This window comes from Crocuta crocuta, unplaced genomic scaffold, assembly GCF_008692635.1.
Source record: "Crocuta crocuta isolate KB4526 unplaced genomic scaffold, BGI_CrCroc_1.0 scaffold242, whole genome shotgun sequence".
NCBI lineage: Eukaryota > Metazoa > Chordata > Mammalia > Carnivora > Hyaenidae > Crocuta > Crocuta crocuta.
Genome location: NW_027528614.1, coordinates 234464 through 258901, shown reverse-complemented (window position 1 = coordinate 258901; position 24438 = coordinate 234464). Strand labels below are relative to the sequence as shown.

Sequence of the window (24438 nt, the reverse complement as noted above, 5' to 3'; positions counted from 1 at the left end):
CTGCATCTCAAAAGTTCCTACAAGCTTTACTCCAAAAATACTTTAATAGATATTAAGTAATGTACAGAAAGAAAAGGAGCTGGTATTGCATTCTGTTTGTGTCCCCTTCTCTTTACCCTAGCTCTTCTCGTGTCTTGCCTATTTTTTTTGGCATTTTCTTAGAATGGGGATCTTCTAGCTCCTTGGCCTTATAATAGTGGGGAGCCACCTCCAGAAGCCAACTGCTTTCAATCTCCAATACCTAGAGGAGAGAAAAAAATTAGCAGGGTCCCCTTTTTTCAACCTAGATTCATAATGTATATTTGATCAAAAAAGTTTCTTTTCTTCCACCTTTGACGACAGTGTTAGGGGAAAGATGCCAGGCTTTAATACTATATACCCCAAGGACAGACACACTGCTACATGTAATTCAGGATGCCAAGTAAACTATCCCTAAAAAATATGATCCTAAAGGCTATAAACTACACTCATGACAGAGACCACATCTGTTCTGTTCACCATTCCCACCCCAGCATCTGAAATACTGAGCCAACAGGCATTCTCATGAATTGATTCATTGAATGAGTATACAGATCTTAGATCTTAGTAGATGCTGACACAATGTCTTTCTATTTTATCCTACCTTAAATCAGTGTGTTTTTCTGTTTCTCTGCTGGTCTTAGCAAGTTGAACCTAGATTTTGAGCCTGCTAGGATCCCACCGCCCCACACATCTCCACCTTTCTGGGCAGGGGAAGGTCCCCTCACCTGTCTCATGAATTCCTTGGTGGTCAAGACAAGTTCATGGTAGAGCAGCCAGCGTGGCTGTTCCTCAAAGAGGGAGGAGTTGGGGTGAATGAACACTGTCTGCTGTTGTTTGACTGTGCGATAGCCACTACGAGTCAGTCGTGCCGTGTGGTAAAAGTAACCAGCTGTGATGGCCTTAGGGGCAGACAGGAAAGAAAGTCAACCAGAAAGCCAGATATCCAAGCACCCTAAGCATTCACTACCTTTTTAGTTCAGGCTTCTGGAGAACTAGAAAGGTAAGGAATGCATGAAGAACCCACTGAGAAGGAACTTTCAGTGGTATGAGGGAGAAAGCACAGAAGAGCACACCTCCACAGGGGAAGAGGGCATATGCTCAGGCTAGAGGGATGACTGCAAGCCTCTGGAGAAGCTTACTTCATATATTGAGGGGGTGTGGGGAACAGCAGACTAAAGAAATGCTGACCTTGCGTACACGAATATAGTCCCCTTGGCAGGAGCTGAGACCAACTTCCACACGTTCCAAGAGCCCCTCCAGCTGTTCCCGTACATCCCGGGCTCGGCGCATTGATCTGAACTGTACAAAGTTTTCATAGCACCACTGGGAGGAGTAACCACTCTCAGCCCACTGTGAAGAGGGTTAAAACAAAGTGGGGGAGAAGTTGGGGGGTAAGTATATAGCAGAACCAGAGTCCCCCCATGTCTCCCTCATTCCCATCATCCATGCCTAGTGACCTGTGTATAAACGTTTAGAAGAACCAGGTGGTCCCCACCAGGGAGGAAAAAGTTGATACGGGCATTGTCAGCATGGACAACCTTGTCCTTGGGTCGGTAGAAGATGGAATTGTTGACAGAGAGCATGGCAGCCACTGTCAGGATCTCTTCTGAACAGCTATACCTGGGACAGGAAGGGGAAAACATGAGGATTCAAAGAAGACACACAGTGAGGGGAAAAGTAATTACTATGTGTAGCTATGTCCTCACATGGAAACTGCTGGTTAGGATAATGGGTGCAAATCACAGCGAACAGATTTTGGTTGCAGCAATGGCAGTATGGATGTCAAGGACATGAAACAGTAACAAAGGAAGGCTATACTTGGAGGTGGGGGCAGTAAAGCACTTGGGACTTCTGAGGGTTCTATGATAGGAAGGTGTGTATTGTGTGCATCAAGAAAAGACAGCACTTCAAGTTCATGTAATCACCTCTGACCTCAACCATGGCAGGAGAATGGCATTTAAAGGTGCCAAATTTTCTTTTAGTCAATCTTACCCATTTCATATCATGATCAAGGGCAAGAGAGTGTCTTACTGCCCCTTATAAGCCTCAAAAGGGGCAGTAAGAGTTTTCTAGTAACTTACTTGTTAAAGAATAATAGAAAAAGCAAGATAACAAAGATGGCCCCAAGAGATAAAAAGAGGCATAGCCAGTTTGTGTGCTGGGGGCCTGGCTAGGGTGGGGGATGCTTACTTTTCAGAGGCCAAGATCATTTTAGATAGCATGGGATCCACTGGCAGCTCTGCCATCTTTCGACCAGACTAAGGACAGGAAAGAGAGTTGAAGTCAGTCCTTACTCAGGTGTCCCTCCACCACACAAGAGGTTACGCCAATTCCTTCATCCTACCAGCCCATGCTGCCCTCCCACCTCACCGTAGTGAGCTCCCCAAGGTGGTTGAGGGCTCCCAAAGCATACAGCTGCTCCAATGCCAGCAGTAGGGTCTCATATGGTGGAGGATCCAGGAAATCAAAGTGCATTAGGTCATGGATCCCTAAATAAAGATGTGAGGAAACAGAACAGTTTCTCTGCAAGGACCAGTGACTCTAACCCCACCTCCCTCCTCTCTCAGGAGGACTGGGGACCCCAATAACCTAAGCTCTTGAGGAGTAACACAACATTGCCCAAGCTGGTCCTCTGGATCTCTGGCACCGTGGTTTCCTCCAGTTCGTGCTGATAGGCCCAGGCAGTATACAGGCGGAAGCACTTTCCTGCAGCCACCCGACCTGCCCGACCAGCTCGTTGATTGGCTGAGGCCTAGAAAGAAAGGAGAAGCAGGCTGGTTGACAATCTGATGAGGGAAAAGACAAAGGGCAATATTTATGCAAGAAATCTGAAAGGATGGGAGCACCTGGGTGACTTGATCAGTTAAGCATCTGACTTCTGATCAGGTCACAATCTCATGGTTAGTGAGTTTGAGCACCATGCTGGGCTCTGTGCTGTTGGCACAGAGCCTGCTTTGGATTCTGTGTCTCCCTCTCTCTGCCCCTCCTTGCCACTTGCACTCAGTCTCTCTCTCAAAAATAAATGTTAAAAAAAAAGAAAAGAAAAGAAAAGAAATCTGAGAGGATGTAGGCTGCTTATTCCTTGTCCTCTAAGAAGCCCTAACAGGCTTCTGAGTTGAACCTTCCCTATGGAGACCCTGCTGGAGCCCAATCAAGCTGACCTTGCTGCAGGGTGTGACAGTGAGGGATTCCATGCCCGTGCGAGGGTTGTAACTCTTCTGCTTACAGAACCCTGGATCCAGCACATAAATGATGCCCTCAATGGTGAGTGATGTCTCAGCGATGTTTGTTGCCACAACCACCTGAGTGAGAGGATCTAGCATTACCCAGGGAACCCATCCACCAGGTTACCTAGAAAAAGTAATCCTGGAAGATTCAAGTAGAGAAGTAGGTGCAGACAAGGGGCAAGAGCTGAGGGGATTAGTGTCCAAAGGCAGGAGAGGGGTCCAAGGCCAGGCAGGGGCAAGGGAGAAGAAGGGATAACAGGTACGTGATGTGGAAAGGGAATGGAGAGAAAATGAGTTAGAACTTTTTTCAGAAATGGGAAAGGGTGAGTCCAGGTTCCTGTCTCCATCTTTTCCACCACCACTTTCACATTCACCCTCACTCACTACTTCCTGCAATAGCCTCCTCATGTGCCTCCCTGCCTCTACTCCAAGCCCTGCTTACCTGGCATCCAAATGCTCTTTAAAATGTTAACATTACTAACCCCAACCTTCAATGGCTTCCCGCCTACTTGAGAATTATACACAAGCCTCTTGAGGCCCTGTGTCCTCTAGCCCTGGTTACCATTCTGACCTTACCTATGAGGACTATGAGCTCCCAGGCTGGTCTGAGCATATTCCTCACTTGGGTCCTTTGCATGAACTCTTCCCTCTGCTGGACACATTCATCTCCCAGATATGAGCCTGGCTCCCTCCCTCAGTGAGTTCAGGCCTCAACTTCCCTTTCACCTTACTGGAGAGGGAGAGGCCTTCCCAGACCCAAGGAAAATACTTTCCTTTCATTCCTCACTTCTACCCCCTAGAGTCAGTCTCCATCTTCCCAAGCTGCACTATATTTCTCCATAGCATTAGCATTTGTCACAAATCAGCATTGTGTATTTACATGTCCACTGTCTCCTAACCTATGTTAGACTATAAACTCTGGGAGGCTAGAGACTTAGTTGTGTTCATCACTGTTATCTTCACAGTAACTGGCATGTGGGAGAGCTTGTTAAACATTTGTTGAAAGTTATACCTTTGCTCAAAACCTTTTGAGTGCCACCCAGTCATTTAAAGTCCAAATGTTTCCAACTGCTATGAAAGGCCCTCCCTAATCTCAGTCCAAAATTTTCACCACGTGAACTTTCTGCTCAGCCTTCTAGATTATGCTCTGACCTCAAATTCACCTTATGCCTTGCTCTGATATTCCCCACCATTTTTCTTAAAGGTCTAGATCAAATCTAACCGGTTGGCACACCAAGAACCTCCCTCCTCCTCTGCACCCCTACAGTGCTACTTAACAGATCTTGTATTTGGTTATGTCTCAGTTCATGATGAATTTATCCTTTCTCTCCAGCTCTGGAAGTGAAGGACTATTACTGAACAGTGCCCAGGACATATCTTGTATAGGGCAAGCAGATACTCTCTTTTTCCATTACTAGTTGTGTGGGTTTCTCCAACTGACCTTTCGTGCCCCAGGAGGTGTAGGCTGAAAGATTCGAGCCTGCATGTCAGAAGGCAGGTTGGCATAAATGGGTAACACCAAGAGCTCCCGGATTTTGGAGCCCAGGCGGCGGCAGCGATCCTGGAGCATTTCACAGGCGGCCTCAATCTCCTCCTGGATTTGGGATGGGGAGAAGAGTCCAGGTCCCAAAGTGACAAACAGCTGACATGTCAGCTATGTCTTCCCCTGGGATACACACATCATTATCCCTCCTCTGCGTCTCACACCTGTCCTGTCAGGAACACCAGGATATCCCCTGGGGGCTGGGTCACATGGATCTGCAGCACAGACACTACACAAGCTTCCAGGTAGTCAGCTTCTGGAGCCTGAGGATGAGGAGGAGAAGGGTCACAGGAAGGCCATATGTTCAGGAAAACTCTTCCTCTTCTCCCAGCTCAGTAACCACTTTATCCCAGTTCCCCTTTGGACTCTCCATTTCCCCTTCCATCCTTGGGACAACCTTTCCCAAAGGCCCACGCTTTGGTGCCCCACACTCTGAGTCACACACTCAGAGCCCATCCTCTCTGAGGGAGCACCTTGGTATAGAAGATGTCAACTGGAAACCTGCGTCCAGGGATTCGGAAGACAGGGGCATCATCAAAGAAGGTGGAAAAACGGGCAGTGTCCAGTGTGGCTGAAGCCACCAAGACCTTCAGCTCAGGCCGGAAGCGAGCAACATCCTTGATCAACCCAAAGAGAATGTCTGTGTGTAGAGTCCGTTCATGAGCCTCATCTACCATCACCACGCTGGGGAAAGAAGAAGGGAGCAGTGAGTGAGGAAAGCTGGGCATTGCAGGAGAGGACAGTAGGGTCCCGTGGACAAGGGTACAAATGGGAAGAGGGGATTCCAAGAACAAGCCAATCACCCCAGTTAAGGAAGACCAACAAAAAGTTAAAGAAGGCCAAGACCCCAGGGTCTGCAGCCTATCCCAGCCTGGCAGACAACAACAGCCAAGATTTGGAGGCTGGAAGCCAAGGCCAGGACAAGTCAATCATCTCTGGATCAGAGGCAAGAGTCTGTCAGAGTCAACAGAAGTAAGAGTATCTGTTTTAAGGGGGAAAAAAGTGAGAGCAGGGTCTCTTCAAATAAGTCTGGGCTCCCCAAGCTGGCTAGGGATGAACAGAGAGATCTGAGGCACCACAACTTGAAAAGCCCAGAAGTTCCCAGGCTCTCAAAAGACTGCTGTGGTGTGTCCCCCTGTTGGCCATGCTGCCTCTTTGTGGAGAAAGGGACCAGGTAAGTCTTTCTACCCCAAACTTAGCAGATCTTGCAGGCTTCTTGGTCTTCTCCTTAGTTACATGTGTGCCATGCTTCTTTATCCTTGCTCAGGTCTTTGGATTTCCATGTGACAGCCAAGCCTGCAGGAGCTCACCTCCCAGCTCAACCCTTTGTGCCTAACCCTGACTATGCTGGTGATGTCCCCAGCTGTTTCACAAAGCAGGCTGGCTTGATGGGAAAACCCCACACCCCAAACACTCTTACACTGACTAGCCTTCCATGGGTTCTGAGATTTTTGCAAGGAATGTGAAGACTCAAATTATATTTGTCGAGGGGCGCCTGGGTGGCTCAGTTGGTTAAGGGTCCGACTTCGGCTCAGGTCATGATCTCATGGTTTGTGGGTTCGAGGCCCGCATCAGGCTCTGTGCTGACAGTTAGCTCAGAGCCTGGAGCCTGTTTCAGATTCTGTGTCTCCTTCTCTCTCTGACCCTCCCCTGCTCATGCTGTCTCTCTCTCTCTCTCTCTCTCTCTCTCTCAGAAATAAAAAAACAGTAAACAAATTTTTAAAAAATTGTATTTGTCCTATTGCTCCATTTATGGTCTTCTAGGACCAGAAATTTATAGTCTCCTGAAAGCTGAAAAGGCACATACTGCTCAGCTGGCTTGACCCCACCAATCTCCTCTCCTCCTAAACACATGTTCATCCAAGCCCTGCTTGGCCAACACTAACACAGAACTCACTATTCACAGACCAAGGTACTCTAAGACTTGGGCCAAAGGCCCAAGAGTGAGAACCCAAGCATACTGACAGCCCCTCCGATCTCTATTCTGGCTTCTTGGTATTGCGCTGAAATCTATTTCCCTGTAACCTATCCCATGGTTGCTCCATGTACTCTCTGTAGTCATGTGAAACAAGTCTGACCTCTTTTTCCATGTAACACCCCTTCCCAATATTTAGAGGGAATCAGGATGTTTCCCCTGAGTTTCTTCTCTCATTCTAAGTTTCTTCAAAGGGTCTTCACGTGGCTTTTCAAGTCTCTACAGCACTACTTTACCATTCTGGTATTTTCTACACTCTGGAAGCAACAGGGTGAGGAGCAGGGGGTAGAGAAAGGACTTCTCTGTAGTCTCTTCTACCCCATTTCCATGGCGCCTGCAGTTCAGTCCTAGTACCATCTACATGATAAAGACCTAAGAATTGGTGGGCTGGTCAGAAGACAAAGGCCAAACTAGCTGGGTAAGAACAAAGGAGAGAAAGGCCAGAGATTAAAGGAGATACAGGAAGTTGCTGAAGGGGGAGGAGGAAGGCAGGAGACGGGGTGGAGAAGGTGGTAGATCTCATGTGGGAGGCGGGGACCCTATGTGTACCTGTAACTTGCAAGGTCAGGTTCAGAGAGGAACTCCCGGAGGAGCATTCCATCTGTCATGTAGCGGAGAACAGTTCGCTCCGATGTGCAGTCCTCAAAGCGGATGCTGTAGCCAACCTGTGAAAGGGGCCATTAGCGATCAAAATTGGGCTGCTGCTCCCTGAAGGGAGTGCAGGGCTAGGGGACAAGGGGCCAGTGCTTGGACCTGTAGTGTGAAGCCCTGCACCATGTGGGCTATGTCCCAGACCCTAGAAGTTCCCTGTGCCTCTCAGTCCCCACAGATCTCACCTCATTCCCAAGCTTCACACCCATCTCCCGAGCCACTCGAGCAGCCACACTCATGGCTGCCACTCTCCGGGGCTGGGTGCAGGCAATCTTCATTCCCTTCTTTGTGTAACCCTGAATGACAATAGAAGAGGTTTTCTCTTTGCTAAATATGGTCCTGGGACCCAGGACAATTCAGACAAAGAGGTATAAATACACGACAGGGCAGGGAGAAAGGAGAGAACATACAGAAACTGAAAACCATACCACAAGGGCAAATGGATAGGACAGCAGACCTAGGGCCCTTGAGGGGATCCTCACCCAGCCCTGAGAGTCCCAGCCTTTTGGGTAATCATGTTCAGGCTCTGCTAGATTTGAAGTGGAACAGGACAGAAAACTGGGGCAGACCCAGATGCAATGGAAAACAAAAGAAGGTAAAAAAGGAAAAAGAGTCTTTTGACTCCTTGTTCTCTGGCCCGTGCAAAGGAGCAACAGCTGAGATGGTTGGTGTGGGAAGGTCCACGACCCACCATCCATCTGCCTACATGTTCTTCCAACACAAACGTACCAAACTAGACACAGATACTGTGGCAGGAAGTAAGAATAGAAACATGAAAGGTTTGTCCTTAAGAAATTCACAATTTAGAGGAAAAGACTAAGTGACTGAAGATGAAAAGGGAAGCAACTACTCAAAACAACATGTAAAAGGAGGTCTGACAGTACTGTGCTTGTCAAGGGCAGGTGCCCGGCAACCTGGAGGGTGTGGATGACTGTACCTCCTCAAAGAGATACTGTGGGATCTGGGTGGTCTTCCCGGAGCCTGTCTCACCCTCGATGATGAGGACCTGATGATTAGCAATAGCAGCCAAGAGCTCATCGCGAAACGGGAACACTGGGAGGCTGCGGCGGACAGCCTGGATGGACTCCTTCTGCTGAGCGTGGGTTGGAGGTGGTGGGCCTGATGGCTCCTGAGAAGGAGAAAGAGGGGTATGAACTTCAGAGCCACCTTCCCAACCTCCTTATGATGTCCCAGAGTTCTCCCACTCACCTCATCACCCTGGAGCTGAGTGGCCCGGACAAACTCAATGGTCTCCTCTTCCTCTAGCACCAGCTGATACTTGGGCTCCTGGGAGGCAGCATCTCGGGCCCCAAATTTCAGGGACGCTGCCCCCAGCCGGGCCTCCTCCCAGCGCCGCTGCTCTTCCCCAGGGGCACCTGATTCCTCCTCCACGAGATCCATAGCTCGTGCTGGCTATAGAGACAAGGACATGTGAAGACAGATGATGCCTTCTTCCCAGGCTCCTCCTTCCTAGTCACTACACCTGTCCACCAGGAAAGGCAAGATAAAGGGGACAGCCATGGCACTGGTCAATGCCTTCAAGACTTCCCTCCCCTCAGCTCGGGGAGAAGGGCTGAACTGGATACTGCTTAATCTCACCTGTCCTCGAGTCTCCTCAGGCATGTGGTAACGATTGGTGGCCTCCAGCTTCTCCTGCTCCCCAGCTGCCCGATACTCTCGGGCCAAATCACGAACTCGCCGCTTGTATTTGAGCTCCCGCCGTTCATGTCGACTCAGCTCCACATCCCCAAAAAGGAACTCCTCATCAGCCAGCTCAGCCTCCAGGTCCTCAAGCTTCTCTCGCTCCCTCTTAGCCAAGTACTCTCGGCGGGATTTCTTCCGCAGCTCTGGGACCTGGGTCAGGACAGAGCAACCGAATCCTCATCTTGTTGGAACAGCAACCCCTTTTCTTATCTATCTGTAAAAGTGACAAATTCCCCAACAGGCTGGCAACGTCCCTCTGCAATGTCCCAACCTAATGGTGTACCCCAAGCTGGGCATCTCTGAAAGCCACACACTGACCCCACACACTATCTTCTAGCAGTGCAATGCAGCTGGAAGGACTTCTGGACTGGGACTGTCTCACCATCTTTGTCAGTACAAACACATCAGGGTAATTATCTGAATATTTCAGATTATATTATTATCTTATTCAATAGTGAAAAGGAGGAAAACAAAAAGGCTAATACCAGCATTTAGAAGCACACGTCTCAAACAAAAACAATGGAGACTATCGAAAACCACTGGGTATGCCAACAACAGTATGTAATCTTCAGCCTGTTAAATGCTCCTTGGTCTTAAATCAAATGACTACAGTTTGGGAAAAGAGGAAAAATACACTATATACAAAAAATTGTAAGTATAACATCAGAGAGTGTTTCTGTAAGCCAAGATGTGATAAAAAATGCTTAGCTTTCTGAGACTAACTTCTCCCCACTTTCTACAATGTGTCATTTGGCTTCTACAGGTTTCCTTTGATACAAGCTTTTCAGGACACATTATGGATACCAATAAAAGACTGGCCACATCCTTAAGACCTCTCTCAGCTCTCATCATGAGTCCTCCTACTGTGGCAACAAAGATTGTCTTCTTTGTGATCACAATAACCTCCTCTACTGTGGTGGCAAAACCTCATGGAACCCTTTGGTTGGGGGCTCCAATACTATTTAATTGCTGGCTTTTCTTGTTTGTGCTGTGAAGACTTAAATGTTTACGTTCATGATCTAATCTGAGTACCACAATCAAATACCCTTTCAACCTGAGGGTGAAGCAGAAGATATCCTTTTAAAATATGGACAAAAAACCAGGGCAATTTGAGAGGCACCTGCCTGGCTTAGTCAGAAAAGCATGCAATTCTTGATCTGAGGTTCCTGAGTTTGAACCCCACAGTAGAGATTACTAAAAAACAAAAACCAAAACAAAGAAACAAACAAACAAAAACAACCCAGGGCAATTTGAGCATCAAAAAGAATTATGATAGGGTACCTAGGTGGCTCAGTCAGTTAAGCATCTGACTCTTGATTTCAGCTCAGGTCATAATCTCAGTTCGTGGAATGGAACCCCGCAGCATTGGGCTCTGTACTGACAGAATGAAGCCTGCTTGGGATTCTTGCTCTCCTTCTCTCTCTGCCCTTCCTCCACTCACGCACATATGCACACGTTGTCTCTCAAAATAAATAAACTTAAAAAAGAAAAAGAATAGGGGCACCGGGGTGGCTCAGTCAGTTAAGTGTCAGACTTTGGCTCAGGTCATGATCTCACCATTCATGGGTTCAAGCCCCGCATCGGGCTCTGTGCTGATGGCTCAGAGCCTGAAGCCTGCTTTGAATTCTGTGTCTTATTCTCTCTCTGCCCCTCCCCTACTTGTGCTCTGCCTCTCTCTGTTTCTCAAAAATAAATAAATGTAAAAAAAAATTTAAAAATAGAAGAATAATGATATGAAACTGTAAAATACTGCAAAATGAAAATTCATGAGTCCAATGTGACACACATACACAAAAGAATGGGAAAAAAAGCTTTTGCCCCCAGTAGGGTGGCTGTTACACCAAACTCCTTACTCTCAAAGTTATTAATTAAACATTTGTCCTGCCTTTTAAGAAGGAACAATAGCTCATTCCTACTTGTTAAGGAAAAGCTCTTTTTTATATAAAAAAGTTAGCCAATAAATGTAGGAGAGATGTCAAACTCTAAAACTCACCTTTCTGCAATTCCTAGTGAAATAGGCAGATTCAGGAAAGGATCTACATCTAATGGTTACTAAAACCATTAGATGAAAGGCTGTTGGCAGAAAGGATATCTGCACCAACAGGTACACATTGAATAGGATGTCCCCCCAGATGTGGTATAATGTGAAGTGCACGTAGCCACCCAAGAGGTGTTCCTGTCACAACTTTTTAATCTGAGTTGAGGCAAGATTTAGATACAATTTCTACTTTAAAGGAAGCACAGGGCATAGAAGGACTCAATACCATGAGATAAGAGTCAGATAAACCCAGAATGTAGGACAGGGTACAAGGTGTGTGTGTGTCAGAGAGAGAGAGAGAGAGAGAGAGAGAGAGAATGAAACAAACAAACAAAAAAATACGTAATAGTCTGAACCACCAAATGAAATGCATGAAATTTAACTGGGTTCCTACTTGGAAAAAGCAGTTACTAAAGACAATTTGGGGTAACTGGGGAAGTTTTACTGTAGACAGGTTCCTAGTTGACACATGAGTAGTACTGTTCATCTTCTGGGGTGTGACAATGGCACTGTGGTTTTAGAGGACAATGTCTTTATTTTTAGGAGGTACATGTTAATAGGATAAAAGGCCATGATGTCTAAACTCTTTTAAATAGTTCAAAAAGAAAAAAAGCTCACACTCACACAGACATTACAAATACTACACATACTATTAGCCATTTCTAGGGGTACCTGGGTGGCTTAGTCATTAAGCATCTTACTTTAGCTCAGGTCATGATCTCGTGGTTTGTAAGTTCAAACCCTACGTTGGGTTCTCTGCTCTTATCACAGAGACCCCTTCGGACCTCTGTCCTCTCTCTCTCTCTACCCCTCTCCCACTCATGCATGTGTTCGCTCTTTAAAATAGACATTAAAAAAAAAATCTTAAGAAAAAAATTAACCATTTCTGAATCTGAATTGTCTATTTGAGTGTTCATTATATTAATGCTTTCAACCTTCCTATTTGTTTAGAAGTTTTCATGATTCAAAAAGAGAAGGAAAATGAAATTCTGGCAAATAAAAACATTACACTTGTACTAACAAATGTCTTAGTAGTCTCTGGCCACAGTTGTTTTGTGGGATGGGTCATGAGATGGCTTGGTCAGGAGAGACCGGAGTTCTACTAAGTCATTCTTAGGATATCAAGAATCTCAAAATTCTTTTGAGAAACCAAAGTGTGACCTTACTTGGGAAGACCAAGCCTTTGGAAAACCACCTACCCTACCTAAACTCATACCATAACAAGTTCAGTTCATGAATTACAAGGGTTATGTCCTCATTCAGTGAGAAGGCCAACTCAGGAAACTAGAGGAAGATCACAAGGCCATGTTCGGGATGGAAAGATTAGAGGGTAGGAACTGGGTGTGCCCAAGCTGAATGGTCAGCACATCCCTGGGCAGATCCCTGGGCAGTGGGACAGCTGCCCTGCCCCTGCCCTCCAGCCACCCCCCTTGATGTTCCAGCTGCCTTTTGATTACATCTCATTAAGTCTCAGGAACAGGGAAAGCTCACACTTCCTTTATGAACACAGCATGATTTGATCTTAAGGAGTCAGGAGGGTTTGTGTGTAGCTTCCTTCTCTCTACAACTTAAGTTTGTCTTTGGTAGGCTTCTGTCAACAGAGACCTGACATGCCATCAGCATCCCTGCTGTACTTCCTTTGTGTCCTTCTTTCCCTACCCCAAACCACTTCACTGGAAAGTCTTTCCTTTTGCCTTCTGAAGTTGGCTTCCTTGGCAATGGGACTCACCATGGCTTTCCGGTCTTCCTCAGCCATCTTAAGGCGCTTCTGAGCCTCTTCATAAGCCTAGGAGAAGAAACCAAGAGTAAAGCGCTGTGAGGCCAAAATCTCCCAAAGCCACAGCCACTCCCCCTCTAGAATCACAAGGTTCTGATATACCATAGCATAAAGAAATGTCCCGTCTCACTGGGAATCTCTAGGGTTACAGGTTCAGCAGAGGGTCGCCTTAGCCAAAGCACCCAGAGGGGTCCTCTTACAATACAGATGAATACCACCAGAGGCCACTGCTGGTCTTCCCAAAGATTACTATCTCTGCAGTCACACCTGACCAGGAATATTCCTGAGGATTTACAAAACATGCTGTTCCTATGTACCTTCTTGTCTGACCGCTCCAGGACATTGCGAGTCCGGTCCTTGTCCCGCTGCCGAACCCTCTCAGCGAAGGCATCACGTTCTTCAAGGTCCTGAAGGCGTTCTCGCTCAGTCCGCTCCCACTCATCCTCCGACTCTGGCTTCTCAGTCAGCTGTTTACTCCCCCTGCAGCTCAGCCCAAAGGATCACATAAGGCCCTAGAAGGTTTATCACCCCATCATCTCCTGCCCCATCCTTTCTCACCTTGCTTCTGACTTACCCTGTCTTTCTCTTCCCCTTCTCAGAAACCTCTTCCTCTTCTTCTTCCTCCTCATCCTGATGTTTCTTCCGGAGGTGTTTCCGTTTTTTACGCTTCTTCTGGAGACTGCTCCCAGCTCTACCTACAGTCTCCTCACTGCTCTCCTCACTGTCTTCCAGCAACTTATAGGATCGATTCTTCTCTAGCAGGGCTCGAGCCTCTCTCTCTGCCACTCGAGCTGGCTTTTCTACCACTGCCTTCCGTGGTACCTATCAGTAGGAGGGAAGATAATGGGATGTGAGCAACTCCTGATCTCTGCCCATCAACTTTGCCCCAAATTTAAGGAATGACCTAAACTTAAACCAGCCTTCATTGTCTCTCTTCCCAATGGCTTTACACCACGTTTATCAGCCTGAGTGAAGTATCTCAGTTTCTGAACTTCCTTGTAGTAATTCACTTAACATTTATTGAAACCTGTTCAATACATCAGGTACTTGCTAAGTACCAATACAGGAATAAACAAAAGACAAAAATCCCTGCCTTTATGGAGTTTATTTTGCATTCTCACAACCAATTCTCAATTGCTCAGCCTCTGTTCTTCCTCATGATTCAGTCATTCCAATGCAAGGACTGACATGCTACAAGCATTGATTTGCAGAGGCCTGTCATCTGTCTGGCACTGTACCAAATTCTAGAGATGCTAAACGGATTAACATAAATCACTTACCCTCATATCACTTACATTGGGTAAACTCGTCTCTCACCAGGCACCATATGTGACAACTAAAGCAGGCTATTTGCCATTCTAGGAACATGCCAAATACCTTCACTCTTCCATATACCTGTTCTGAAAAGTGCTGTCAGGTGGGAGAAGTAAAGACAAGAAATACACAGTCCTGGGGCACCTGGGTGGCTTGGTTGGTTAAGCCTCCGACTTTGGCTCAAGTCATGATCTCACGGTTAGTGGGTTTGAGCCCCCCGTCCGGCTCTGTGCTGACAGCTAGTTCAGAGCCTGGAGCCTGTTTCAGATTCTGTGTCTCCCTCTCTCTCTGACCCTCTCCTGCTCATGCTGTCTGTCTCTCTCTCTCTGAGAAATAAATAAAACATTAAAAATTAAAAAAGAATAAATTTAAAAAAAAAAAGAAAGAAATACACAGTCCTGTCCTCCATAAGCTCATCTTTACTCCTTTCCCATTGTGTGACAAATTTTAATGAATCTTTGGGCCTGCATTCCCTGATCATTTTTTTTTTAATAGCTTTATTTATTTCTAGGGTGGAGAGAGAGAGAGACAGCATGAGCAGGGGAGGGTCAGAGAGAGAGGGAGTCACAGACTGAAACAGGCTCCAGGCTCTGAGCTGGCAGTCAGCACAGAGCCCGACGCGGGGCTCGAACCCACGAACCGCGAGATCATGAACTGAGCGAAAGTCGGACGCGTAACCGACTAAGCCACCCAGGCGCCCTGCATTCCCTGATCATTACCCCTACCTTTCTCTGCTCTTCCACAGCACTTCCATCTTAAAAAAAATTTTTTTTAATGTTTATTTANGGGTAAGGATGGGCAGAGAGGGAAGGAGACAGAATCCGAAGCAGGTTCCAGGCTCTGAGTTGTCAGCACAGAACCGGTGGCTGGGTTCCAACACATGAGCAGGGATATCATGACCGAGCTGAAGTCAGGGGCTTAACCAACAGCCATCCAGGTGCCCCAGCACTTCTCTTCTATAGCCTCGCTATTCAAAGTGTAGTCTTTGGACCATCGGATTCACCCGGAAACTAGTTAAAAATGCAAAAATTAAGATCCCACCCCATAACTAACAAATTGGAATCTGTTTAACAAGAGTCCTGGATGAATCTCTGCATATTAAAGTTCGAGAAACACTGTTTTTTTTTTTTTTAAATTTCTGAGAGAACTGAGCCACCCAGACGCCCCGGAAACACTGCTCTATAGCACTTAACCCTCCTTGAACTTCTCACCAGAGCTGGACGTTCAGCACTTAGCACAGTATCCTGGGGACAACGGACAAAGCAAGGTGCTCCTCACTGAGCTTACTTAATTCCCGTAGGGACAGTTAGCCCAGCCTCACCTGAACAAATAACCTGGGGCCCCTCCCCTGCTCCACCTCCTCTCCCGCCGCTCCCACGCTGGGCCCCGCCCCACCCCTTCCGACACCTTGTTCCAGAGTCTCAGGGCGAAGTCCCGGGCTGGCCCGCTGAGGTCCAGGGTATCGGTGTCTCGGAGGCGCTGCACGAACTCCTCAGCCGAGGCGCAGCGCTGAGCGGTACCGATTAGAAACTGGGCTACGTGCCGCTCGCTCAACCCCAACACCGAGTGCAGCTCGTCCTGCACCCAGCGCTCCAGCCCAGCCGGCGTCGCCATGGTGACCCACGCTGCCCCGTTCCTGGCCCTGAATTCTCTTGAACAGCCACGCTGGCGGCCGTCCCTTCGGAGGCCTGGAGGCCTAGGCTGAAGTCTCGGCTTCGCAAAAGACCTGCCTTAGGACCGTGAGGTTTGGTTTCCGACAGGCCCAAACCGTCTTCCGGGACCACTGAGGCCGGAAGCAGCCTATCATTTCCTGTCTTGGCACTACGGTAGCCGAGCGAGTTCAAACCTCGAGGAACCGCGCCTGAAGCTCGGGGTAAAACGTTTTATTTCTGCCTCTGCTAAGTGGTCTCCTGATGGTCAGTCTGTGGATGCCTCTCTCACTTATTCGTTCAACAAATGCTATGTGCTAAGCCCAATTTAATTGGTGGAGATATGGCAAAGAACTAATCAGAAAAAATCCCTTACCGAAGGAAGGGGCGAAGACCAGATACATAAAAAAACATGTTAAGGCCTGTGGAGCCAAAAAANGAGGTGGGGCGGGGGGGGGGGGGGTGGGGAGATTCTATTTCAGATGGAGGATCAGTCCATGCTGATGAAAGATTAGCCCATGCTGATTAGGAGTAACCTTTACTAATACTGGTGCCTGCAGCAGGAATGAATACAGGTTAGGCATAAGCGAGGAACTTCAAGCAGGAAGAAACAGGGTTTGGGGGGAAAAACAAAGGCGCCCTCTTTTCTTGGTGCTGTCTTAAAGTTATTTTTTAAAATCTCCAAACTAAGGAATGTGTACACTATGTTCTACATTTTTCCTAACCGCTTGAGGAATTCACTGGTGGCATTTAAATAAAAAAATAAGTAGAACTTGTTACCTTACCCTCTGCTTATCTGACATCGGTTTGACTACCCATACTATTATGAATAATATAATCATACTATTATGACTAACTGGACTGATCAGACACTAATGTTGGGAAATGAAATACTATTCCAACAGCCACAGGTAGCTCCTTAGCATTGACTTCTTAGATGCATTGTTTTCTGTTTCTGAGATGGACTTTGAGCATCTCAGAGCTTCCTGCCTCTGCTTTCCTGGGTTACAGCAGATTAGGATCTTTACTTACTTAGCTACTAATATAAGCGTTGTTTCCCTCTATACTCACACCCTCTCTAAATTGGCTCATTGTTCAAACACCTTGCTTGTTCGTTTTGCTAGTCAATTGAAAACCTTTGGTATACGTTTAAGATCACTTTGTCTTATTATTAGACAGTTGAGGTGCATTGTCTGTCACCCCACACCCTTGCAATTCAGTTGTGAACCACTAGAAGGAACAAAATTAAATAACCGAATGGGGGTACAGGGTCTTACTTATTTTTGTATTTAGTAAAAGGGAGTCTCCTCTGACTAGGCTGAGAAAATTCCCATAATAGTAGGACTATAACTACTCAAATATGTCTTTACTACCTTAGCAAATGGGGGGGGGGGGAAGACCTGATAAGGAGACTGTATAGGTCTTCCACATTTGTAGAAGACAGAAATTCTTTGAAATGCCAATATTAACTATACTTGGGCAACAAAGCCATGAATTATCAATGGCTCTTAAACCTTTAGGTAAAAAAACCCATTGTCTGTCAGAGACTTTTTCAGCAAACTGCACTTCTGTACATACACTATATTTTGCAGCAATTTTAGCAAGTCTTGAAGTAAATGCCCCTGGACTAGCCAGTGTTATACATGAGGTGGCTGCTTCTAGCAGGCTTCTAAATACTGGAATCCTTCAATTCGGAGTGTCCTCTGCTTCCAATATTTTAGCTCTTTTCATCTATTCTTATATTCGTTCAGTCATTCACTGTAGTAATAGTTTTGTGAGGCCTGGGCTGCTTCATTAAACCCAACTGACATCGTTTGCCCTTGTGGCACTTCCAGTTTAGTGGATTCTTCTGTCCTTCCTCAAACCAGTCTTCTTCCTGCTAGTCCTTTGAGAAACAGATACAGGGCTCTCCCAGAGCCCTTTCTTCATGTCAGTGTTGAGTTCCTGTTTCACTTCCATCATTTTCCCTTCCTGCAGCCATAGCCACTACCTCTTCAAGACCAATAGGAAGATGGGATAGGCTTGAAATAAGGAACACAGAGCCTCTCCCACACATACTTTTTTTCTAAAGAAGGAAAAGCAGCCAGAGAGTTGGAGAGATCTCCATTTTATTATGGAAAACTTAAAAAACAAAACAAAAAAAACCAGGCAGTTGATAAGGAAGGAGAAATGGGGGAGAAGGAAGAGTTGAGGTGCATTGTTTGTCACCCCACATCCTTGCAATTCAATTGAGAACCACTAGAAGGAACAGAATTAAAATAACTAAATGGGGCCACAGGGTTAAGATTCCCAGACTTTCCTCTTGGGGAAAACCAAGGTACAGACTGAGCAAAAGTGGAAGAAGCCACACCCCCAATGAGGCAACTGCCAGGGACAGGGGAGAGGATTCCACATAGACTCAACAAGTGTGGTTGTAAACCTGGGACTTTGGCAGATGGGGCTGGGAGCTAGTGGAGTTTGTAAACCAGGTTGGTGGTCAAGGGAGGTGGCAGGAGCTGTAAACAAAGGGGCAGTGATCTAAGGACTAGGAAGGAAGGAGAGGGGCCTGTAAATAGAATGGGGGCAGGCTGCCCAGGATGAATGCTTAAATCATAAGAGCCCTCAAGGGGTGGTGGGGAATAAAGGAAGGCTGAAGGGAGAGCGTACTCTGCCCATGGAGATGGAGGAGGTGCTCCATCTCCCCTCACCAATCCCCGTGAGCTCTGTGCTCCTCCCTAGGACTTGATGCTCACTCTTGAATCACCTAGGGTGCACCAGCACGTTTGATGCATTCACACCAAGGAGCTTTGGTGAGTGTGGGAACTGGGTGACTAGCTCTGCCCCATAAACAAGATGAAAACAAGTTGGGAGATGTCGGTTGCCCTTTCCTTCCAAGCTCATTTTCAGGGTCTCTTTGTTCTCAATCTTCTGGTTTCCAGGATCCTCAGTTCTGGGAAAGTGGAAGGTATAGACCCTATATTGGAAGAGGGTCACCTCCGGCAGGACTCATCTGTGGGGGAGGAGGCAATAACGATAGAGGATGAGTGAGGGCCTCTGCCACCCACCTTACCCCTTACTCTCCACACTGAAGGTAAGTCTTTAATATCTTCCATGCTGAGTGCTTGCTACTACAGTGACAGCAGCCATCACTCAGTTAGCTTGCATTCTGTGCTAGGCATTCTTACAACCTGTTTAATCACACAGTAACCTCAGATAGGTTAAGTAATTTAATGTCCAGCCACAGTTCCAAGGTCTTCATAAAAATTACTGAACCTTCTCAGTAAACCCCAGGAAGTAGTTATTTTTAACCCCATTTCATAATCAGTAAAAATAAGGCCAGAGTGCAGGTGATTTCCTGGAGATTACATCACAGGTAAGAGACAAGATGGAATTTAAACATAGCCCTGTCTGACTGAAACCTTGTGTTTTTAACCACACAAGAGCACTCAGAAAGAGTTCTGGTTTTGAAATCTGGAGATCCCTTGTGCATTTCACTTCCTAAGACCTTGCTTTCCCCATTTGTCAAGGTAGTAGGTGGGGTTAGAGGTCATACCAAGTCTCTTTCCAGGAGCACTAACATTAATTCCTCTCCTTCCCTCCTAGACCGCAATGCCCTATAGGAACACCAGGGGGTACCCTCGGACCAGCAGAGCCTCAGCTCACCCACGATCAGGGCCTTGGTGCGAAGCCCGCCCTGGAGCTCCCGTTGTAGCAGCAACAACTCTTCCTCATCCTCATCCTCTTCGTCATCGGGTTGGGCCACTGGGGGGATGGGGGTACTGGGAGTCTCAGGCTCTGGGCCCAGCTCCTCCAGCACTGAACTTTCGGAGGGGTATTGGTACGTGGTTTCCAATGCTGTCTCGCTGAAGGAGATCTTGAGCTGAGAGGAGGAGAGAAACACAGGAAGCATGGAGTTCAGTGGGGGGTGGGGGGGGGCTCCCAAGGGAGCATGTGCCAGGTGGAGAGGGGAGCTGGATTTGGGCACCCTACTGACTTTGCTCTCCGTATCCACTCTGGGGCCCAGGGATCCAGTTTTCCTTCTTTCCCCTAAAGTTTTATTATTTTATTTACTAATTATTATATATAACATATTATAATATGTAATAAATAAATTATAAATAAATATTACTTATTATGCTTTTATTATTTGTTTATTTTGAGAGAGAGAATTTGAGGGAGAGGTAGAGAGAACCCCAAGTAGGATCCTTGCTGTCAGCATGGAGCCAGCATCTAGGGGGCTCAAACTCACCAACTGTGAGATCATAACCTGAGCCAAAACCAAGAGTCCAACGCTTAACTGACTGAGCCACCCAGACACCCCATCCAGTTTTCCTTTTGATACAGGCTCTCCAATCCCAGATTTCTCCTCTTCTATCATTTCCAAAATATCAAAATTTGGCTTGAACTTTGACACAGGTGCATAAATGAGTAGTATAGGACCCAGCTTCCTACTCTTCAGACTGTGGGTGGCAGAAGGGTAAAAAGAAATTAAAATACATGGAGATAACTCCTGTGATCAGAACTGAATCTTTGGGTACCCTGAGGGCAATCAGGAAGGCTTCTCAGAGGAAGGAAGTTTGAGCTGGCAGGAAATAGGTGGCTGGAGGGAGTCCCAGGCAAAAGCAAGGACAAGCACACTGGTTTCTACACCCCCAGTCCCTTGGCTGTTCCTGAGAAACCCAGGACCCTGGACACCTGTGCCCTCCTGCTCCCCTCATTCCTCTCCTACAGCTGGAGTGAACCCACAACAAAGTGGGGCTGGGGCCTGGGAGGGAAAAAGAGACTCTCCTGAAAGGCCCAGAGGAAGTAAGACTCTCCCCTAACACAGAAAGGAGATGGGCCCTTGAACCCCTGCAGGGGACAGCTAGGGGAGGTGATGGGGCAGAGAGGAAAGTCCATGCAAACACAGGTTGGGGTGGAGAGCGCAGCAGGAGGAGCATGCAGAGGCAGAGGCAAAAAACCAGAAGGGAACTGAAGGGAGCAGAAAATCCTTCAAAAATGCACTGTCCCAAGAGCAGGCGAGCCCCAGATGTTCTCACTGCCTTTCTACCCTTCCCCTTTGCCCTTTTAAGAAGTTCAGGGGCAGGGGCAGAGTAGGATTAAGTCTGGGAACCAAAGCGATTAAGGAGACAAACTGGAGGATTCGTATGAACTACTTGGGAAAATTCAGCTGATCTACTCAGGCCTTCCCAGGCGCCTGTTTGGGAAACTTGGGGTTTGGGTCCTGCATCCTTGAGTTTCCACATGGACTGGGGAGTGAAAAGAAAAACCAGGAGGGTGGCTGGACAGGTGGATGCTAAGTGCTGTACAGAATGGGCAACCTGGATCCCCATAGGAAGCTGGAACTCAGAGACTCCTTGGCTCCAAACCCTACACTGACTCCCCATCTCACTGGGAGGAAAAGCCAGAGCCTGACTAAGGCCCAAAGAGTACTCCCACTGTGCCACTTCCCCCCTACCTCCCACTTCTCAGGCATCTATCTGCTCCCACTCCAACCACCCTGGTCATAGTTCCTGTAAGCCCACCAGGGGCACTCCCATCTCTGGGCCTTTGCACTGGTTATTCCTTCTGCCTGGAACACTCTTCCCCCAAATAGGCCCATAGCTCCCTCTCTCCCAATCACCCTATTTAAAGTTCATATTCACTCTCCCAACTTTATAGCTATCTATAAAGCTTACCCTGTTCTAATTTTTTCCACATAATCATTCGCCACCTCCTAACCTACCAGAGAATTTACTTGTTATTCTGTATCCACTGTCCATAGGAGCATGGAAGTTGCTATGGTGAGTAAGAGAGAGTTGGTTCAGACCTCAGATGTGGTCCCCACAGACAACCAACACTGGGGACCAGTGTGGGAGATACACAGTCTATCTGTGGAACTGCTGATAGAAATGCATGACAGCAACCAGACCCCTTTTATCCCAACTCTTCAGAAGGACCGGTTCTGGTTCTGTTACTGACAGCTTTACCCAAACTTCTGGGAACCCATTTGTTTTCTTTTCATATCCCCTTTTGGGATAACAAGCTCCATGGTTTATTATCCACTCTGAAAAAGGATTCATCTTATTTGCTCTCAGTCATGTTTGTCTCTCTTCTCCAATCCTGCTTCTCTGCTCACCATCCCCCCATCCCTCCCCCCAACTTCTGACTGGGCTTCTCAGGAATGCACAGCCTCCATGGGAGTTTGGGGAGGGGTGTGTATAGAGGCGTGTGACTCACTTGCTCCTTTCCCATCGGCTATATAAAATCACAAGGGGGCCAAAGAAGGGAGGGACTCATCTCTCAGCTAGAAGGGACTCTAGGGAAGGGCACCAGCCACAGAACAGGGCTGGGATTTCTCTCCCATGGCAAAGATGCATTTGATGGCCTTAGCTTCCAAACTAGAGTTATTTAGGGAAGGGGGGGGCGGTCCTCCAGTTCCAGAGCAAGTGGATTGGATCAGAGCTGGAACAAGCAAGTCAGTCCCTGCTGAGCAGGGTACAGAGAGAGGGAAGAAGGCCTGCGACAGGGTAGAGAGGGAGGTGTCTGGGTCTAGAAAACTCTATGCTGCCTCTTTCCACCCCCACCCTCCAAGCAGCCACTGGCTTCCTCATTCTCTCACCACATCCTGAGCAGTTCTGGCAGGCCTAGGGCCCAGCGGTTCCCCACTCAGCCCCACCAGCCTTCCGGCCCCCACCCCAGGCTTCCTGTTTGGGTGATCTGCTTCCGGCTTCCCTGCTCCCTAACCCAGGTATGGTCACCATCACAGGTCCTGTCCTGCACTCAAATGGTCCCCAGCTTTGGGCCCCGAATTTCATGCCTCCCTCTGCTCTTCCTCCCCAAAGGCACAGGCTAACCTCTATAGAAAGTGACTTGTCCAAACACCTCACCCTGTCAGTTCCTGAGCTCCCTCCTAACATCTCCCCAGCCCAAAGGGGAAGGGGCTGGTAGCAGTCAGAGTACTCAGGATAGACTCAGGTACCATGGCTCAGGGAGGGGAGCTTGAGCTGCACATGAAGATGAATTTGGGATCAAGTGACCCACAAGCTTAATCTAGGTCTTGTCAGTGGTTTCCCACTGACAAAGCACACACACATACGCATCCACAAAGACAAATCTGAGGATGGTAGATGAGATGACAACTGGAGACTAGGAAGGGCTTCCCAGTCTCTGGGGAGACGTGTTAGGTACAGTGACCTCTCTTTCCTTAGAGATTTTCAAGCTGGTAACTGACTGGTGTGTAAGGAAGGAGTTAGGCTAAAGCCAGGGCAAGAGGCCTGGCTGCTCCCACTTCCTGCACTTTGTCCTTTTTCCAGTTTAACCTCTGACCCTCTGCTGGCCTCAGCCTCCACCCCTGTCCCCAACTCCCATTGTATTCCCTGCTCTCAGCTCAGTGCCTCCAAATTCACTTCTCTCTTTTGCTACCCCAAAGGGAGGGAGAGGCCAAGGCAGCAGGAAGAGAGGGGAAAACCAACTGCTGAGCCAATTCTGGGGAGTGAGGGGAAGCCCAGGAAGGAAGGAAGAAGGGGAGGGGCGGGGGTATTTTGGAAGAAGAGAAGGCTTTTCTTGTCCCAAGACAGAAGGGAGCACTGTTTAAAGCAGTGGCCCAGCTGGGGGTGTGCAACCCTGAGGTCACCCACTTCAAATGGCCTCTGTGTGTGCCTCTCCCATGGAGCAGACTTGGGGTTCAAAAGTCTTCCCTTTGGCCAGCCTTATTCCATTTCCCCGCCCCCATCCCAGTTTATCCCCTTGCTCTCTCTGCCACCTCTGCCTTGGGACTGAGAACTTCCTCCACTGACTTCTCCCTGCCATTTTCCCCTAGAACCACAAAGGCACCCCCTGTGTATCTTCAGGCTTCCTTGCCCTACATTCCCTCCCCTAGGAGGCTGTGTGTGCTTTCAACCTGAGGACCCTGCTCTCATAGATTCTAGGCTGTAGCCTCTGCTCAGGTCTCCACCTGATGGGTTCTGTCCCAGACTCAGAGAAAAGGAAGGAAAGAAATTGGGGGGCAGGGAGGGAGTCAGAGCCTGAAGGAAGGAAGAGTGAGCAGCCTGGGCACACCCTGAGAGAGACACACCCAGGGACAGCACTTGATTTGGGGCAGGATTCTTGGGCTTGGAAATGAATGGAAAAGGAGGGCAACAAGAAGGAAGGGTGTGTGTGCAGAGGAGGAAGGGAGGTGGCCGGAATTAGCACGAAAGAATAGAGGAAGACCATAATACAGGGATATAAAAAGAAAGGAGTACAGAAAGCACTGATGAGCAAGCTTCTAAGAAGCCTGGCTTAGCTGCTCCCTACCTGTTTGTGGTGCCTTTCAGGGGACCCCTTGACAAGGCAGCTGCGGCTGAGACGGAGGTAGCCCCCCAGAACCAAGATCTCCTCAGCGGTTGGATACCGCTTCTTCCCAGCTCCAGCTCCGGGGACTGCAACATCAGCTGTGGCTGGGGTGGCCGGAGGAGTGGTAGAGGCTGCAGGGGGCAGGGACCGCCGAGGGTTGACTGTGAAGGTGTGTCCACTGCGGCGAGGGGCCCCCACCCCTGGCCCTGCCTTTACCCCATAGAACAGTCGGTTCATGAGGGGA

At 47.9% G+C, this 24438-nt stretch overlaps 2 protein-coding genes and 1 long non-coding RNA gene across 4 annotated transcripts in view; 1 reads left to right on the top strand and 2 right to left on the bottom strand.

The window, feature by feature from the left end:
* Positions 1-25: 25 nt before the first annotated feature.
* DHX16 (DEAH-box helicase 16) lies at positions 26-16002 on the bottom strand. Of its 2 annotated transcripts, XM_077754965.1 has the most exons (20): positions 15658-16002; positions 13511-13758; positions 13254-13416; positions 12889-12945; positions 9017-9271; positions 8627-8830; positions 8355-8546; positions 7603-7713; positions 7316-7431; positions 5265-5475; positions 4956-5054; positions 4690-4842; positions 3183-3323; positions 2611-2773; positions 2392-2510; positions 2212-2279; positions 1479-1641; positions 1210-1371; positions 747-920; positions 26-241 (listed from the first exon to the last, which is right to left on the bottom strand). In XM_077754965.1, the coding sequence occupies exons 1-20, from the start codon at positions 15862-15864 to the stop codon at positions 113-115; spliced, it is 3135 nt and encodes a 1044-aa protein (XP_077611091.1). In that variant the 5' UTR covers positions 15865-16002; the 3' UTR covers positions 26-112. The 2 variants fall into 2 exon arrangements, with proteins under 2 accessions (XP_077611091.1, XP_077611092.1); XM_077754966.1 differs by lacking the exons at positions 9017-9271; positions 12889-12945; positions 13254-13416; positions 13511-13758; positions 15658-16002 and having other exon boundaries at positions 8408-8546; positions 8627-8716.
* A 21-nt stretch (positions 16003-16023) lies between these two features.
* LOC144224126 (uncharacterized) lies at positions 16024-20006 on the top strand. The gene is made up of 3 exons (XR_013332917.1): positions 16024-16123; positions 18818-18969; positions 19482-20006. It is a non-coding gene; the product is annotated as an uncharacterized LOC144224126 (long non-coding RNA).
* The window catches only part of PPP1R18 (protein phosphatase 1 regulatory subunit 18), an 8488-nt gene continuing 2040 nt past the window's right edge, over positions 17991-24438 (bottom strand). The window contains exons 1-3 of the mRNA XM_077754967.1: positions 24156-24438; positions 19542-19758; positions 17991-18888 (exon numbers count right to left, since the gene is read on the bottom strand). The exon at positions 24156-24438 is cut by the window's right edge and continues 2040 nt beyond it. Of these exons, the coding sequence (XP_077611093.1) occupies positions 18869-18888; positions 19542-19758; positions 24156-24438 (520 nt within the window). The 3' untranslated portion in view covers positions 17991-18868. The remainder of the gene's footprint in view (positions 18889-19541; positions 19759-24155) is intronic.

Coding starts and splice junctions, on each gene's coding strand:
- DHX16 (XM_077754965.1), bottom strand. CDS start 15,864: ATGGCGACGCCGGCTGGGCTGGAGCGCTGGGTGCAGGACGAGCTGCAC. Junction 4,843..4,955: donor TGGTGTTCCTGACAGGACAG/GTGTGAGACGCA, acceptor TCCCAAATCCAG/GAGGAGATTGAGGCCGCCTG. Junction 242..746: donor CCAAGGAATTCATGAGACAG/GTGAGGGGACCT, acceptor TCTCTCCTCTAG/GTATTGGAGATTGAAAGCAG.